Source organism: Paralichthys olivaceus, chromosome 10, assembly GCF_024713975.1.
Source record: "Paralichthys olivaceus isolate ysfri-2021 chromosome 10, ASM2471397v2, whole genome shotgun sequence".
NCBI classification, from domain to species: domain Eukaryota; kingdom Metazoa; phylum Chordata; class Actinopteri; order Pleuronectiformes; family Paralichthyidae; genus Paralichthys; species Paralichthys olivaceus.
The window spans coordinates 13,379,520-13,396,623 of NC_091102.1; the positions used below are offsets into that span (position 1 = coordinate 13,379,520).

A 17,104-nucleotide genomic window follows, 5' to 3' on the forward strand; every position below is an offset into this window, starting at 1 on the left:
GACAGAACTGTTATGATTTAGTTGAACATGTGGATTGTTGATTAAACTTGCAGGATTAAAAGTGCAACTGTAATCTTTGCAGGTGGCGCCAAAGAAGCCAGTGTGCTGGTTTACGTGGGTCATCTTGGGGGTGTGGCCTGTCCTGGCCCTCCTCGGAGTGCTGATCCAATGGAAAGTCACTGCGGAGGGATTTTCTCACACAGAGGGTGAGTGATGCTCCTGTACACAAACACATTCAGGCATATTATTTATATATAATATAATTTAGATTATTATTTATTATATTATATTTTTTTAGGTTCAAAAAACTAATATAAGACACAGACGTTGTTGTGGTTGGAGCACCATAGTCTACAACAGTATTTCCCAACATTGTGGCCCTTCAAAAACCAACCCATGTCTGTTTTTAATCCTTAACACCAGTTAGTATTAAACTAAAAAAAAAAGTATGAAAATGCATCCACAACCAGAAAAAAACATCTTGTGAAATTAGTTTCCCTTTGTACATTTTTACAGTCACACAATAGGAAACAGCCATCATCTAAAAATATGTAGTTGCCACAGTTCATGAAGCAGCAACAAGGCCAAGGACTCAAATCTGCACACTTGCAGGCGCAGCAGGCTTTACTAGAATTTCTTGTCAAAAAGCGGCTTATTCAGCAATTTGAAGTCAGTCCAAACAGGCGAACAAATCTCACAGGGTGTAACGGCAGCACACTTCGGATCATGAGCAGATTTACAGGAACAGAGGCGGGATAGAAGCAGGTGAAGGAAGGTTCATATACACAAGCAGATGAGATCAACCGGAAAGTACCGTCATATGATGAGAATACCAGTGTAAAGGAGGAGAAGAGGGAACGTGGTAAGCAGGTGGGAGTGGAGGTCAGGTGAAGTAGAAAGGCAGGAACACAGGAGTAATTGCTGAACAGCAGGAAGGGCAAGTTTGAAAGAAATCCCATTAAAAATCCAGAGGCCTTGTGGAAGTCTGAGACTAAAGGAAGGACATAAAACATCTACACAAAACGTCAAAACAGCAGCCAAGACTGTGATCTCTCCCACGTATAATCGAAGCCAATGAATGTTTGAAAATGTTCAGATTCAAATCTTATATAAAGGGTTGGGTATCGTTTGGGTTTTAAATCAATACTAATTTAATAGTATCGATGCATAGCTGCATGATGGACACGAGGAACACTGCTCCAAACATCTTAAAGAGAGGGAACAGGGAGGGATCATCTACCTGGTCTCTGTTAAAACCTAAAATTGTGGTGGTGGGTGATTCATTTTTACATATTCTGTACAATGCAACGTTAATTGCATGTCACAGTATTTACCACTTATCACACCAGGGATAAATTATAGTTTTGCCACTTTGACACAAAATTACAGTCAGTACTTTTGAATTAGATTTAGAGTTTAATCTTGATCGCTGTCTTGTCCACATAATATCAATGAGACTTGTTTCAGTATCGATCCGACAAAGGCCTCGACGAGCTTCTCTGGCAGACCCTGTCCTGCATTTGTTAAATGGGCAGTCTCATTGCTTTAGAAACATATGCATCACAACGACAGGGAACAGTGTGTGTGTGTGTTTGTGTGTGTGTGTGGGTTTGTGTTTTAGTGTGTGTGTGAGCATGTGTGAGGGAGAGTCTAACATTAGTGTTGTCAACCAAATGTGTTATTGACGGAAACAGCATCTGCTCTGAAAGCAACCACACAGATGGCTAGATCGCACACAATACGAACAGAAATGGTAATATAGACTCACTCACATGGTGACTGCAGGAAAGCTTGAAAACACACATCACATTCATTTGTACACACACGTTCTGTATGATGTGCAGTCTTATACAACATCTGAGAAGAAGTCACACATGGCCTTAAATAATGGGATTAAATAACAGGCTGTCATGACTTCCAGTCAGAGGGAGTGGGTACAGATAAAGAGGAAGCCATTTTGTACCATTTTGAAAAAGATGTGGAAGTCTATGTGGGGGAAGGAGCACTAGAAAGAAATATGAAGGAATCATGGTGGAAGTGTGGACTAAAATCTGTCCAGAAGAAAGAACATTGATTCCCTAAAATTCAGGGCACTTAACCTTCATTCTACATCGAACAAAATAAAAAGTAAAGTGTCATGAGAAGGAAAATAAACAACAATAAATCAGAAGTTACAAAAAAAGAATGATAATGATAAATGGAAAAGCTGTCACTGCTTGTCGCTGTTAAGGAGGATGAAAGAAAGAGTTTGTTTTTGCAATTCCCGCCTGGTCAGTGATAAGAAGAAAGTTCTTAGTATTTTTGTCTTTAGATTAACCTTTACAATGTGTCCTCTTTAAATACTAGAACGGCATATTGATAAATGCAAGAGGAGAATGGGGAATAATGTGGCAGGGTAAAGAGGGAGCAGGTGTACTGGGGGAGGGGCAGGATGACGATGATAAACTGGGGCACCATGGGTAAGCAGGGGACCCAAGTAGAGCAGAGAGGAAAATGATCTGTCTGTCAGTTGATTGAATAACAAGCAGGACACAGGCTCGAATGAATTAACCTCACACACATCTTTTTTTTTCTGCCTGCCTCTGTTATTTATTTGTACATCTATACTTGTGAGGACTCTGATTGACGTAATGTATTTCTAACCCTAACTACAGCCCTGACCCTCAGTTGAACTCTCAGACATCAACTTTACATTGACTTTCTCTAACCTAAACCATGACTCGTACTTGTTTAACACGAACCAACCCTGACTTAACAACCTTACACTAAACTCAAATCTTCAGTTTAATATCAAATGATTAATTTCATTGGGACTTTTTTGTTGTGCCAATAAGCGAGACAAGTCCTCATAGTGTGACTGATGGCCCCCGCAACATGAGTAACACCGAATACCAAGATCTCTCTCTTACACACACACACACACACGGTAGCATGTGGCCAGAGGGGCCTGAAGTGGGGTGAGCTGAAGAAAAGAAAAGAGGGGGTATCATTAAGCAGTTTCTTTGGCAGATGGTGCCTCATTAGCTGTCCGCCCGTGCAAGGACACAACAATAGACATCATAACACTTCCACACACTCACACACACCCTACCCCCCACACAGAAAGACACACACACACACACGCAGGCACATAAGCAGTAAATGTGGCGCATGCAGCACATCATGTCTTCATGGAGTTCAGCGGGGTCTTTTCGTTCCTGACAACATTTTGACCTCAGGTAATGGACAGGAAACAGATCCCTGACGATAGACGCTGTACTGTATTTTAAACCCGAGGATTCAATATCCCTGCAAACACCCATGAATAATCACGTGGGAAGTCGGTGGACAGCGAGACAGGATGGATTTTTGGACATCCTCTGATGGAGATGGTGTTAAAATAACACGAACACACTCGCCCACTCACAATATGCCAGGAGACTGAGCAGCTCAGTGCGAATACATGAGGAGGAAAATTATTCTGTCTGAAAAGTCACTGAATAGAATGAGGCAAATAAGGAAATGGAAGTTTGAGCCTATATTTAAAATGAACCCCTGAGGGATAGCTCACCATCAGCAGTTAAGAACTGATTGAAAATATCTCATCTTATTGGACATGTGTCTTGTTTTTCTTGTTAGTTTTTAGATTCCTTTCAGTTGATTTCGTTTCTAAATGAAACCTTTCTGCATCATCCCCTCCCTCCCTCCCTCCCTCTCTCCCTCCCTCTTGATTATCTATTATTCTCTTCCTCTCCTTCTGTCTACATCCTATTAATTCTCTCTTCTCTCCATCTGCAGTGGTTTTGAGTCGACAGCAGCGAAGGGTCCAGCTCATGCGTATCCGACAGCGTGAAGAGAAGCTAAAAAAGGAGCGGGAGAACAAGAAGAAGAAGAAGCGACAGACCCAGAAAACCGGCCACAAGCAGAAGGCCCAAACTCATCACCACCACCACCACCACCAGCAATATCACCACCCAGCCGCATCCCACCCGCATCACCAAACCCAGAACCCCCAGCCGCCTAAACTCCCTCCTCCGCAAACTGAGCCTGGCTACCACCGCAAGGTCAACCCTAAAAGACGCTTCGATGGAGACGTGCTGTCACCGGTAAAATGAAGGGCCCTTCTTATTACCTCCACCAAGGAGGTTATCTGTCCGTCTGTCAGCATGGTTTACTCAGGAATCACTGAACCGATTTCCATTAGATTTAGAAGAGACATGGACCATAAACCAAAGAAGAACCAATTCAGTTTTAGAGTGGATCCGGATAAAAGGAAACACTTTCTTTAACATGGTAGTTTGTTGTGTGTAGTCTTTGGTAGAGGTATGCTGTCTCCAGAGCCCTTGTGCTTCCTGAGATTGTGGCTATATTGGTCGAAGTCTCATGGTGTGAAAAAATATTCCAACCATGGAAACACAATATGTTAATGTTAGAAAGCTTTTGACTTCCTGGTCCACTTTCACAATAGAAAGACAATTTAATTTTTGACAAGAAAGCAAATAAGTGTTGAACTTAAGCAATCTCATTATGTCACACTTACAATTCTGTCAACTCTGTATTGTCTATTTGTCCACAGAGCTACATCAGGAGCTTCAGGGACAGGCAGACGGACAGACGGGCGTACTCCAACAGTCGAATGATGAGCCGCTCCCGGATGGCCGAGCTAGACTACGACTGCGGCTCTCAGGTGCCCCTCACGGCCCCCAGCTGCCCCCCGGTTCGCATCTGAGGCAGAGAAATGTATAAATCCACACACACAGTCGCACAATCACAACAAGGCTGCTTGAAAACACTTTGTCGAAGTTAGGCATAGGAAACCTGACCTCACCGTGCCAACCTAATGAACTGCCTATCCAAACAGGATGTGTTCCTGAGGTGGCTGGATTGAGTCCCAGGCTGGTTTGCTCCTCTCAGACCAGGTAAAGACAAACAAGAGCTGAATGCTGTTGAAAAGTCAAATCTCTGACATCATGAGTTATTACAAGCTGTATCTGACTCTTCTGTATCTGTGATTATTTGGAGGACAAAAGCTGGACCAGTTCTGTGGGAAACTGTCTCTTGAACATTTAATTAAATCTTTTTGTGGTTGCTTTGAGCAATAAGAAGTCAAATCTAGTGGGATTGCATAAAAAACCTTAAAACGCTAACGTCCCTATCCATGGTTGTGCCATTTAAGATAAAACTGTTGGGTGGCATTTAAAGAATCAAGGTAAGAAAGGATTTCACAGCTCTCAGAAGCAAACGGCATAAACAGCATAAACACAGTCAATACTAAAACAGAGAGGCAGCTCTTCATTATTTTCTCCAATGAAAGGTCAAACAAGCTGTCCATGAGCCTGTTATCTTCACTGACAGTCTGTGAATCCAGACTTTGCAGCAAAAGTCTTGCTTCAAAACGCAGAAACGACAAAAGACAGTTTTTTATGCTCCATTTTCCAAGGAGAATGTGCTACATGTCGCCGCTTTCCTTGTGCCCTAGGCTGCCTACTAGATGTGAGCCGGAGATACCTCCCTTCTTCTTTCTTTCCACTGACATTGAAGCAACTGTGTGTAATTCTGTTTGTTGACATGTCTCCAAGTGCTCTCATGTTCCCATAATTCCCCAAAACAATCTACATTTTGAGAGATCTGTTTAAAATGCTGTAAAAAACAATGAACAGTCGTCTGATACATGGTTGTCCAGGAATTTAACCGGCGATATGAAAGGGGATGAAACTCGACAGAGAAAATGTTAAATATAGTATGTTTTGTGTGTGTGGACACATGAGCCCTGTGGCAAGTGATGGCTTGTACCAAATATCAGCCAGGGATGGGGGGGTTCATGGTGATGTATGTAAAAATATATTCTCTCTTTTTTACTAAATATAGTGCCCCAGTTTAAATGAGAGTCTGTTCGTTTAAAAGAGTTAAATGATAAAAACACTGAGGAGGAAAAGGGGATTTAAAAAGGGGGATAATCTCCTGTAAAAGAGACAGAGGGAAAGTGACAGGCATCTGCAATGGGCGCCCTCTACTGTTTACTACTGGACCTGCACTCTGCCTGTGTGAATATGTTTGTGTGCACATGCATTACATACCTTTAGCGTGTGAGTCGCTTTTACATTCAGTTGTGTCAACATTGTTGTTGTGGTGAAAATGCAGTTTGTGTTTTCAGTACAACAGCACCATTTTTGTTTTGTTTGAACCTGCGCTGTTGTTCCCCACAATAAACAATGTTATCAATCCAACTGAGATTAAATGTTGCTGTAAAAATAAAACCACTAAAATATCCCAAAATGCAAAAAAAAGATTTTTTTATTTCTGAGGTTTTGAAAAACAAAACAATTCTACAAAACTTAAATACTGAAGTACTACCAAATACTGAGGTGGAACTTGGCGTTAGCAGACTTTGCAGTTTTTTTGTGTGATGAACTCGGGAGCGGAGGACTTTCACTTTAACCCATTACTGCATGAGAATCTCTGTGTAACTGTTTCCAATGTGTCAGTGTTTCCGTGTGTCACTGTTGTCACGTAAAAACTTCAGATTTACAGTTTCCTATGGTGCACAAAACACTTGCAGCATTGATTGTAGAGTGAAACTTGTAGAGGGAGGTTGATCTGAAGTGATGTCTAGGATGCAGGAGTGAGCATCATAATCTGAATATTTTCATTCATTTTTTTAAAAAGAAATTTACATCTTTGGTACAAGATTAGAAAAAATTAAAAGGACCAAAGTATTCAGTCTCAATGAAAAGATACAGAGGCTGAGTTCTTATCATTCTCCTGCTCTTCCTCCTCGTCTTGCTGCTTCTTCTTCTTTTTCTTCTGCTTCACCACCTCCTCCTCCTCTTCTTCTTCATTTACACTGTCCAGGTAATGGGCTTTGAAAAGACATTTGAATCATTTCTTTGTAATATGCTGAGCCACCCTCTGTTCCGCTCTATGTGTCTGTATGTAAGTGGCTGTTCAGGTGTTATTCTGGGTTTTGCTTACATTCCAGTCCCGTGCAGTTGTAACACCATCACTGTCCTTACCTGGAAACAAAACATTAAACTTTGACCGCTCTCTTGCTTGTAAATTGGGGACAAGGTGAATAATTATTCTCCTCTTCTTCCTTTGATTTGCTTTTATTCCTATTATTCCCTGTGACTGCTTATCACTTGTGAGTTAACGTTGGGATGACGCCTTTATTGTAGATACTGAAGTGTAAATAGTTTTTAAATGTACAAATGTTTGGTTCTGTTTTCATGTTTTACACCACGATCGCTTATGTCATGTAAATGATCCCGCTGATTCTTTTTTAATGGAGTAGACTTGTTTTATATTGCGTTCCTACTGTATGTCCGGTTGGTTTCATCTGGTTGGGCGGTGGATGCACTGCTATCATTCTCCTCCTGTCTCATCCATGTGATGCTGAAAATCAACTATAACAAACTGAGCCTTGACTTTTGATTATCAGCAGTTATTAGAAATTCATTAATTGCGAAATGATTAATAATGTTCCGACCACCCTGTTTAAATTTGTATGGTGTTTATTATTATTATTATTATTATTATTGTTATTGTTACTGCGCATGAATTTATATGGACCTAAAATATGATAAACATTGTGATTCTACAACCTAATTGTCTTCCTGTCTCTCACTGTTCCACTGTTCCCACCTCCATTACTTGTGTTGTGCACAAATACTGCTCAATGATAATACCTCAACTTAAGCTAAATACGACAGTAGAATCAGATTCTAAATTGTGCTTATTTTAGTATTAAGCCTGGACGTTATATCTGCAGGTATCGTAGATCATCATAGATAAGTAGGTAATGAGAAACTGCGGCATAGAAATGTAAAGGTAGAGTTAAGGTAATTCTGAAATAGTCACAATTCTAAAAAAAGAAAATAGCAGAGATCTGTATAAAAACGTATCAGTGTTTTGTGTTTATATAAAATACTGTTTTGATACTCACATATTGATATCAGGTTTCTACCTCTCAACTTTACATCAGGTAATTGGAATTTGTCAGACATGAAGAAAATACATACACACACTTCCACATATCAAAGGGTGTCAAACACATAAGTACAATCTGAGCCTTACAGGAATAGAATATTAAATCCTGAAAACCAAATTTCAAATAAATAAAATCGATGTTGGAATAAATAAAAGAATAATTAAAACTGTATTTACCATCAGCAAGTATTTTAATAGAAAGGGTCCATTCTAGGGTAAAGAAAACAACAATTCATACCATTTAGAAGAAACACACTGGTGAAAACATCACTAGGTCTTACACACTGGACCTTTCAACATTTCCTATTTTCAGTAACATTTAAAGAGTAGAATTGCAGTAAACAAACATTTTTTCAGTTTGATACTTTAACATTAAATATGTTTTCTGTAGCTGTCCAACACACAAATGTAGAATGTAATGTAATACTGTAAGGTACAAACTGACAGACTTGTTAAGCACATAGTGGATTCGATGTGTCTCATGAAAGAATCTCTGATTTATTTAAAATGTTCTGAAACTGGTGTAAAATGTTGATGTCCATTCAAATGAATACAAAAATCAGGAATATTGTGTCCCTGTGTCAACATGCACCTTAGTGTGACGTGTGTGTGTGTGTGTGTATGTGGGTGTGTCTGTGTGTGTGTGTGTGGGTGTGAGTGGCAGGCACCCATAGGGGCGTGGCTGACCCACCTGTAAAGCATTAAGCAATCTACCCCAGCAGTATATATATGCACAGTGCTGCCATCCATTTTCTACCAGTTCATCAGTTCATCACACTTATGCCACAGCTGATTTAGTCTCTGTACTTTTTGATTCTCTGAGCCTTGTTGAATCTTTGCCTCTCTGACTTTATTCCTCCCTGTCTGCAGGTTTTACTCTCCTGCCACCTCTCCTACCTGCTCTGCTGTTTCCTGCCTGCCTCAAAACTCACCTGCCTCTCAGCCCTGCAGCTCTTTCTTGTCTCCTCTCCACCCTCACTCTGCTCAACTCTCAGGATTCTCTCTGTTCATTGTGATAGATCTGTTAAACATTCTCTGTGGTCTCTGTTCTGTAACTGGGTCCAAATTCAGACACTATGACACTTGTCATTGACAGAAGTGCAAAGAAACAATGTCTGGGACAAAACATTCTGAACAACATGGCTCCACTTCCTTTGTTTACGTCTTATTATCTCTAACTAATCTTGTGTGTCTGTGAATAACCTTTTAGATACATCAGCCCCCTCCGTCTTTCTCATTTTCTCTCTCTCTCTCTCACCCTCTCGGTCTCGCTCTCCTTCTTCCCTGCCCCTCTCTTGTCTGCACCCTTATTTCCACTTTCCTCCTCCACTGCTCCACTTTTGTTCTTTTTCTTTTTTTTTTGTCTCCGCTGACATTTTCAGTCCAGTGACTTCATAAACAAAGTGCACGGACTGTAATTCTGTGCACTAATCTGCTTTCTGCCACAAACAAAGCATGACCGGGACCATCTCATTAAAAGCCATTGTTCACTTCTCTCCTCCACCAAGACGACCGGCTCTGCTGCTGATAATTTCAACAGAACAGCGACTTCCCATTTTCTTTATAAAAGTGAATTAAAAGTCAGAAGAGTGTTACCCTTGGCTGGGGTGGAAACCTAATGCAGATGATTAATGCAGTGTGTATGAGCAGTTCATGAGGGAAGGAAAAGCATGTTTACTCTTTCTCAAAATCAAAAAATTAAAGCTGACGAATGTTAATAAGATAATAAATGCCTTTATTATTTTATTTTTTTGTCACAGTGAAGCACCATACCATGGTTAACCATACACATAATAAAACACCCAGCACATGCTCTTGAGCTCAAACTTAAAATACATGACTGAGTTCCTTTTTTTGTCAGATGTTTTTGTGTTTCTGACATATTTCAAACGTCAGACCAACATCTCACTTTCCTTAAATCAGTTACACAAATCAAACGCCTTCTTCAATCAAGTCATATACTCGTGCGTTTGCACGACTGGAAACATGTGCAGTGAAAATGACTGTACTTCAGGACCATTGAAAACTTAAACTGGGCCATAACGGCTACACCAAAGGTTTGTCGTGAATTGAAACTGCACTCTCACCTTTGTGTGTTTGTAGACAAGATATTCAGGTCTTTGTTGCAGAGAGACGGAAAGTAGCATTAACAAGTGTAAATTCCTGGAATGCAGTGCATTGCACCTCCACAGCTCCACTATGATGTTTATTATGTTTACAGTACATAAACTGGTTGCATTCACGTTCATCATTTTCTATTTAAATCGATCCGAGTTCGGTACCTTCAAATGGGCTCAGCTTATTAAATCGTCATGGTCGTCGTAGGAAAATGTAAATGGTTGCACTATTCTTTTTATTCATTTATTAAACATAATGTTTCTGACGTTGCCTCTTCATGTTTACATGATGTCTTGCTGGTGCTGTGTGGACTCGCTGACCACCTGAGGAGGCAAGAAAAGAGATATTGTAACAATTATTACAATAATTATTATTATCTATAGATATGATGGGTGAGAGTATTTTCTATCACAAGTGACAGTACTGACATTATTGATGTTCACCTCTTAAGTGCAGGTATTGTTTTGGTTGTGCTGTGTGGGGGGACTAGTGAAGTGAAGTTGGTGTGGAGTGTTGCTGTCTATGTTAAAGTGTCCATACAGGGTTGATGCAAACTACCAGATTACAGGCCGTCAGTTAGAGACTCTAGATGCTGATGCTCTTTCCATGCTCTCAAACACAGTTGTAAACTTTGGCCTTTTGCAGATGGAGATGCAGGTAGACAATAAATCAAAGTTAAAAAGGTATTTTCTTTTTAAATCTGGTAGTTTGCAAATATCTAGTGAACTAGTGTCAAAGAGGGGGTGGGAACCAGACTTACACTCTGGGCATTAGCGCCCTGGCTCATAGAATACTTCATCTGGGTGAGAATATACACAGCAACAAATCAACAACAACAAACTGGATCAATTTGGATGTCACTGAACATAATTGGGTAACAGTTTTATCAAATTACATACTGCAAAGTTGTGGGCATGTTTTAAGAGATTCTGGGATGCCTGTGCATGGACTTCTTCACATTCTATAATACATACTGAGACATATGTGTTATGAATATATGAGTGTGCTCATACCTCTCCATCGCGGGTCTCAATGGTCTTGATGAGAACGGTTTTCTTGGAGTGAGTCTCTGATGAGCGTTGATGCTGTGACTCAGGACTGGTCTCTGTAACAACACATTCACTCAGCTCTTATACTCCATCATAGACTCATTAATTAAACTCTGCTGCAGCTCCACTGAGCTCTATTTTACACACACTTGTGTTGCATCTGTAAATACATTCGATGAGGAGGTGGGGTTGTGAGTTTATTGATGTGTGGCTTGGTGATGGTTGCCTCTGTGAATCACAGAGCTGCTGAGGTTTTCGACACATCACCATTTAATACCTTCAAAATGGCCCCCACCATATACAGTCACATGCTATAATTAGTCCTTTTTATCCCTTCATTGACTCAAGTGGAATATTAAATGGATTTTTAGGTATGGAGAAAAGAATGTGTTGTTTTTACCTCTGAATCCAATGGAGGAATAAGAGGTCTGGACAGGCCCAGTGGTGGTGATCCTGTAAACAGGATGCACATTCAATGCAATGGTTAATATATGCATAGACAAATACAAATTGCACATCTCAGTGAGAAAAGTAAGATTACAATGAAGAGTTGGGACTAATACTGCCTGACTTGTTTGAATGTGAACACACCTGCTCTCCTCTCCCTCCAGCAGCTTGCGGTAGGTGGCAATTTCAATATCAAGGGCCATCTTCACGTTGAGGAGGTCCTGGTATTCTCTCAGGTGGCGGGCCATATCATCCTTAAAATCATAAAATGATTTATTACATGCTCAAATACACTTGTAATGCTGTATATTACTTTTCCTAGTCAGTGATGCAGTGGATAAATCCATGAGCTCTAGTTAATAACTATCAACAGAGTGAGCATTAACCTGATTTGAGTACCTTTCATGGACTAAGGAGTAAGTGTAAAACCTCTATGCTGATTACCTTCATCTTATTGATGTCCTCCTCCAGCCGTGTGATAGTATCCTGGTAACCAGAGGCCTCACGGCCCATGCGGTCCTCCATATCTCTCATCTGGCGAAGCAGAGACTCATTCTAGAGGGGAGACAAGACGTGACGTTAATAGCGGGAAAAGTGTGGCTGAAAATAGAACGAAAGAGATAGAAAGAAGGGGAAAATGGAGGTGTGTGTAGACATAATGTATAAGAAAGAAAAGACAGCCTTTTGATAACCAGAATAACAAATTAACTAAGTGCATTCAATTTATTTGGAGGAACTGTGAGAAGTTGAAGCTGATACTCACGGTGCCTTTCAGTGAGTCGATCTCGCAGGTGTAGGACTGGATCTGGTGTCTGTACTCCATGTTCTCCTGCTTGGCCTGACGCATTGCATCATTGTTCTTGTTAACAGCCTGGTTCAAATCAGTCACCTGAGAGGAGAGAGGACAGGATTATAGCAGGTGCAATAAAGGTGAAATAGACTATCACGCTCTCTCTGTGTAATTTGTGCTTCCACCACACCTTAGACTTGTACCAGTCTTCAGCCTCTGAGATGTTCTTGGCAGCGATGCCCTCGTACTGCACGCGGATGTCCCTCAGAGCAGCAGTCAGGTCAGGTTTGGACATGTCCATCTGGACCTGGATCTGGGTGTCCTGCATCTGGCTCTGCAGCTCACGGATTTCCTGAGAGGTGACAGTAAAACAATTTTCATTTAAGACATATACATTTATATTAATTATAAAAAGGAAAGAATGACTTGTGCTGGGTTTTAAAGAAAAAGAAACACAGAGCAGAGATATGATTTAAAGGACTAGTGTGTAGAATTTACTGACAGCTAGTGGTGATATTACAGATTGCAACCATATGAATACGTTTCCCCTCACACATCTCATGTTACATAAAAACATGAAAAACCCCTCTCTAGAACCAGAGTTTGGTTTGTCCATTCTGGGCTACTGTAGAAACATGTATTATCAAACCTTACTCCAAATGTAGATTTGAGGGCTCATTCCAAGGTAACAAAAAACTATAGTTAGTTATACACTAATACAGATTTGATTATGCACAGATAAAAACAGTATTTGTTATTTTCAAAATCAACTTGACACTATCTTGACATTGAAATGTATGATCTACGTACCAATGTGACATTATCAAAACATGAGAATCAATCCAAGATAACTCTGTATCTGTTCTGTGAAGTTTAAATAACTGATAATCTTTGGCCTCACTCAGCTGTCCTCCGGTCTGACCAAAAGATAAAAATAGCTTTGCATCTGTTCACATGCACAAATGCACACACACACACAGACACAACAGCTGACATGCTCTCTTTAACCTATCAGCAGCTCAGCATTTCTGAGAGGTCAGAGTGGAGGCAGGGAAGACAAAATGACAGGAGGGGACCTCAAGTGGACCAGCATGTGTCTGAGTGTGTGTCTTTTGATGTCTGCAAGCGAATCTGCACAAATGTCCCTGTTGCACTTACTGATTTGCTCTGCATAAAAGCTAAATGAACGAGTGCGTGTGATAGAGCTGAGAGAAAATGAGTGAGTGTTCATTATAAATACATTTTAGTATTAACGGGTGTGTTTAAGTGTGAAATATTTGATCCTCCGATGATCTCCTGCCGACAGAGGCTCAGGTCCGATGTTGCGGAGCTGCTATATGATACAGCACACACCCCTTACACACATAGCATATAGATGTATTACTGTAGGCGTGTCTCGGTGGAGGCAGCCAGATAAGATTTAAAGTCAGATCAACAAACCTCTTCATGGATCTTCTTAAGGAAGGCAATCTCCTCCTGCAGACTCTCAATGCGTCTCTCCAGGTCCAGCCTGGCCAGAGTGGCATTGTCTACATCCTGGATGTAAACAAAAAAACACAAAACAGACGCACAATTATAGTGACGACCAACAGAAAAGGTTAGAGGGTGCAGAGAAAACAAGAAATTGAGGGGAGTAAAGTGGTTGACGAGAGGGATAAAATTGGCAAAGAAATGAGTGTTATTAAAGGAGTATGAGACAGAGGGAAATGTTTTTTTTACTTCGAATGTTGAGGAGAAAACCACTTAATATATTCAGGTGTGAAATTATGGAAATGGAAGACATACGGCTCTGAAAGCAGACAGGTTGTTCTCAGCCTCTTCCTTCTGATGAACCTCCTCCTGCAGTCTGCAGAGAACAGGAGTCGTAGAGATTGTGGAAAAGAGCAAAAACAGAAAACAGGGGAAGTTGAAACATACGATTTACAAACTCAACAACCGTGTTTGAGAGCACGGCGTCCTCTCCAGAGACCAATTACAGATAAACTAGTTACAGCTTCTCCACAACCCTCTGCTCTCTGCTCTGACACGTTGCAATCCAACATTAGGTTTTTTTTACATGCACCCGTACACACAAACTCTCACACGCTGGTGCAGTTGCTCTTTGAGGCCTAAAGCTGTGGTGCAGCTGCTCTCACAATGTCAGAGTCAGAAGGGTGACGGTGACAAAGGAGCAGGACTCTGCCCTTGGCCAGTGCTGTTTCCAGAATTATCATTTCACTGTTCACCCTGAACAACTGGGACCTGGAAGCTGTAGAAAATGTTGGATCAGAGGGTCACAGTTTGGTCATTTCTGCTTATTCAAATGTTTGTGAAATGTTCATTTGAATATTTTCCCAGAACAGCACTATAAATATACTGTGTGGTAAAATGTATGTATTTATTCACATTAGTTGGAATTGATGGACAGCACTTAGCATATTATACATATTTTACCTCCGCAGGACATATTGTCATTAAACTTTTCACCTGTGCCTTTCCATTAATATTCCTGAAGTCCCTACAGTTGTTTAATTTACTGTGTGTGTGTGTGTGTGTGGCAAATACATTTTTGTGTGTTTTGCCGGGACAGCAAAGTGCCTACCAGGGGAGAGGTGAAATTGGTTGGATCACTTTTTTTTATGATATGTAATTTGTAGTTCATCCTATGGGTGAATGTGTGAGTCTGTGTGTGTGAGTCTGCATTTAAACTGTTGGCAGGCAGGATTATTTTTTTGACTTCTTCAAAGCAGCAGGTGCTTCACTCGGTGCTGCAGGCAACAATTTAAAAAGGGCTGATAAAGCGAAAGTGTGTGTGTGTGTGTGTGTGTGTGTGTGTGTATGTGTGTGTGTGTGTGTGTGTGTGTGTGTGTGTGTGTGTGTGTGTGTGAGAAAGCTTACATGTACACTTAAATTCAAGTGATGTTGCTCGCTGTCGCAGTGACAGAAATTCTAAATTCATAGAGCTGACCTAGTAGCTACAAATAGGCAATTCAGAGTTACACCCACATTAGTGCTCTCTCTCTAACACACACACACACACATGTAACAGACTGTGTGGCTCTGGCTACTAGTCTTCCTGTCTGTCTCTGTCTGCCTGAAACTTTCCCCGTCCATCTGTTGCAAACTTTCTTCCTGTCTCTCTCTCTCTTCACTTTTTTTCCTGCTACATCTCATGTGAATAAATTAGAAAACACTCAGCTTGTCCTCAAACCTCTTCTTCTTTACCTTGAGTGAGTTGCAATGGAAGCCAGATGTTGCTGTTTTTAAATCTTCCATTGCATTGATTACGAAAAGTGACACAAACACTTAATTTACTCTTGAGTTTTATCTTCCCAGGCTTTTGGAAACAACCAAATGAATCAACCGCTGAAGGAACCATCACACTTTGGTTATACTGTATACACCATATATAGACATGCTAGTAGTGTGGATTAGAAATAGCACAATTATTTAACAGTTTATTATTTAATAACTTTTCACAACTTAAAAATTTCAAACATATTTCTGAAGCATCAGCCCCCGGCTCCGGCCAAAGTGCGTCTCTCGTCTGTGCTCTCTCATTGTTTAAACCATGAAAGATATCAGATTCACCTTCACTGTAGCATTGAAAAAAATCTAAATTCTTAATACACCTTTCTGTCAATAACCCATTCATCCACACAAACACCAAAGGTTACCTCATCTTCACTTTCTGCAGGTCATCAGCCAGGTTGTCTCTCTCCACCTCCACTCGGGCGCGCTGGTTGGAGATGGCCTCTATCTGCCTCCTCAGCTCCCTCATTTCATCCTCGTACATCTCAGACACGCGCCCGGGCCCCTCACGGCCCCTCAGCTTCTCAATCTCCACCGTCAGAGCCGCATTCTGCTGCTCCAGGAAACGCACCTTCTCGATGTAGCTGGCAAAGCGGTCGTTGAGGTGCTGGAGCTCGGCCTTCTCGTTGGTCCTAGTGTTGAGGAAGTCCTGGTTCATGGCGTCGGCCAGGTTGAAGTCAAGTTTCTCGCCGGAATAGGTGCGCAAGGCTGTGGAGGAGCCATACCCAGCTCCTCCAGCACTAGAGGACACCCTGTAGCTGGAATAAGAGGGTATGGCGGAGCTCTTGGCCTCGTAGATTCTGCTTGACATGTGGCTTGAAGAGGAGCTGCGGCCTCCTGCGCCTCCAGAGGAGAACAGGGAAGACATCGGGGTTGAGCCGACACCAGAGCCGAAGGTGCGGCGGTACGAGGAGGCCGACTGGGCTGAGGAGGCGTAGGATTTGCTCATGGCTGGTTGACTGTTTGGTTTGGCTTATGGTTTTGATGGAGCCGCTTGAGGTGCTGAGACCCAACTGTCCCACTGGGCAACTGGGAGGGAGAGTAAGTGAAGAAATGTTGGGCGCAGAGCGGAGCTATTTGTAGATCTACCACACCCATGCACGCCCCAAGCCCTCCTCTCTGTCCTCCCACCTTCTCCATTCACCCAAGTCTGTACACCCCCTACTCCACACCCCTCCATTCCACCCTATTCTACTTTTGTAAGGCCAAACATGAATCACATTGGACCTACTGTTTTTATAGAGTCTATATGGACAAAATCAATCAACTCAAGGCTTCTTGAGTCGGAGCTCAACTTGAGTCTTATTTTTCATCATCTTGGCTTCATTTTGCCTCCTTTTTAAAAAAAGTGATCTAATCCTCTTCTGTTGACTTGACCACTTAATTTCAAACCATTTGTGTCGCATGATGTCTAGTATGAATTATTGCTTTTTGAATGATCGAA

At 41.4% G+C, this 17,104-nt stretch overlaps 2 protein-coding genes across 4 annotated transcripts in view; one reads left to right on the forward strand and one right to left on the reverse strand.

Annotated features, from left to right (window-relative positions):
- tmem198aa (transmembrane protein 198aa) overlaps nt 1–7,579 on the forward strand; it is a 31,679-nt gene extending 24,100 nt beyond the window's left edge. For both annotated transcript variants that reach the window (XM_020090035.2, XM_020090036.2), the window contains exons 5-7: nt 83–206; nt 3,778–4,085; nt 4,556–7,579. In XM_020090035.2, coding sequence (XP_019945594.1) covers nt 83–206; nt 3,778–4,085; nt 4,556–4,708 — 585 coding nt within the window. In that variant the 3' untranslated portion in view covers nt 4,709–7,579. The remainder of the gene's footprint in view (nt 1–82; nt 207–3,777; nt 4,086–4,555) is intronic.
- A 2,104-nt stretch (nt 7,580–9,683) lies between these two features.
- LOC109631342 (desmin-like) lies at nt 9,684–16,716 on the reverse strand. Of its 2 annotated transcripts, XM_020090033.2 has the most exons (11): nt 16,026–16,716; nt 14,155–14,215; nt 13,810–13,905; nt 12,560–12,721; nt 12,343–12,468; nt 12,024–12,134; nt 11,724–11,833; nt 11,533–11,585; nt 11,097–11,188; nt 10,844–10,882; nt 10,126–10,406 (listed from the first exon to the last, which is right to left on the reverse strand). In XM_020090033.2, exons 1-11 carry the CDS (start codon nt 16,607–16,609, stop codon nt 10,365–10,367), a joined length of 1,476 nt encoding a protein of 491 aa, XP_019945592.1. In that variant the 5' UTR covers nt 16,610–16,716; the 3' UTR covers nt 10,126–10,364. The 2 variants fall into 2 exon arrangements, with proteins under 2 accessions (XP_019945593.1, XP_019945592.1); XM_020090034.2 differs by lacking the exon at nt 10,844–10,882 and having other exon boundaries at nt 9,684–10,406; nt 16,026–16,714.
- Nucleotides 16,717–17,104: the final 388 nt, after the last annotated feature.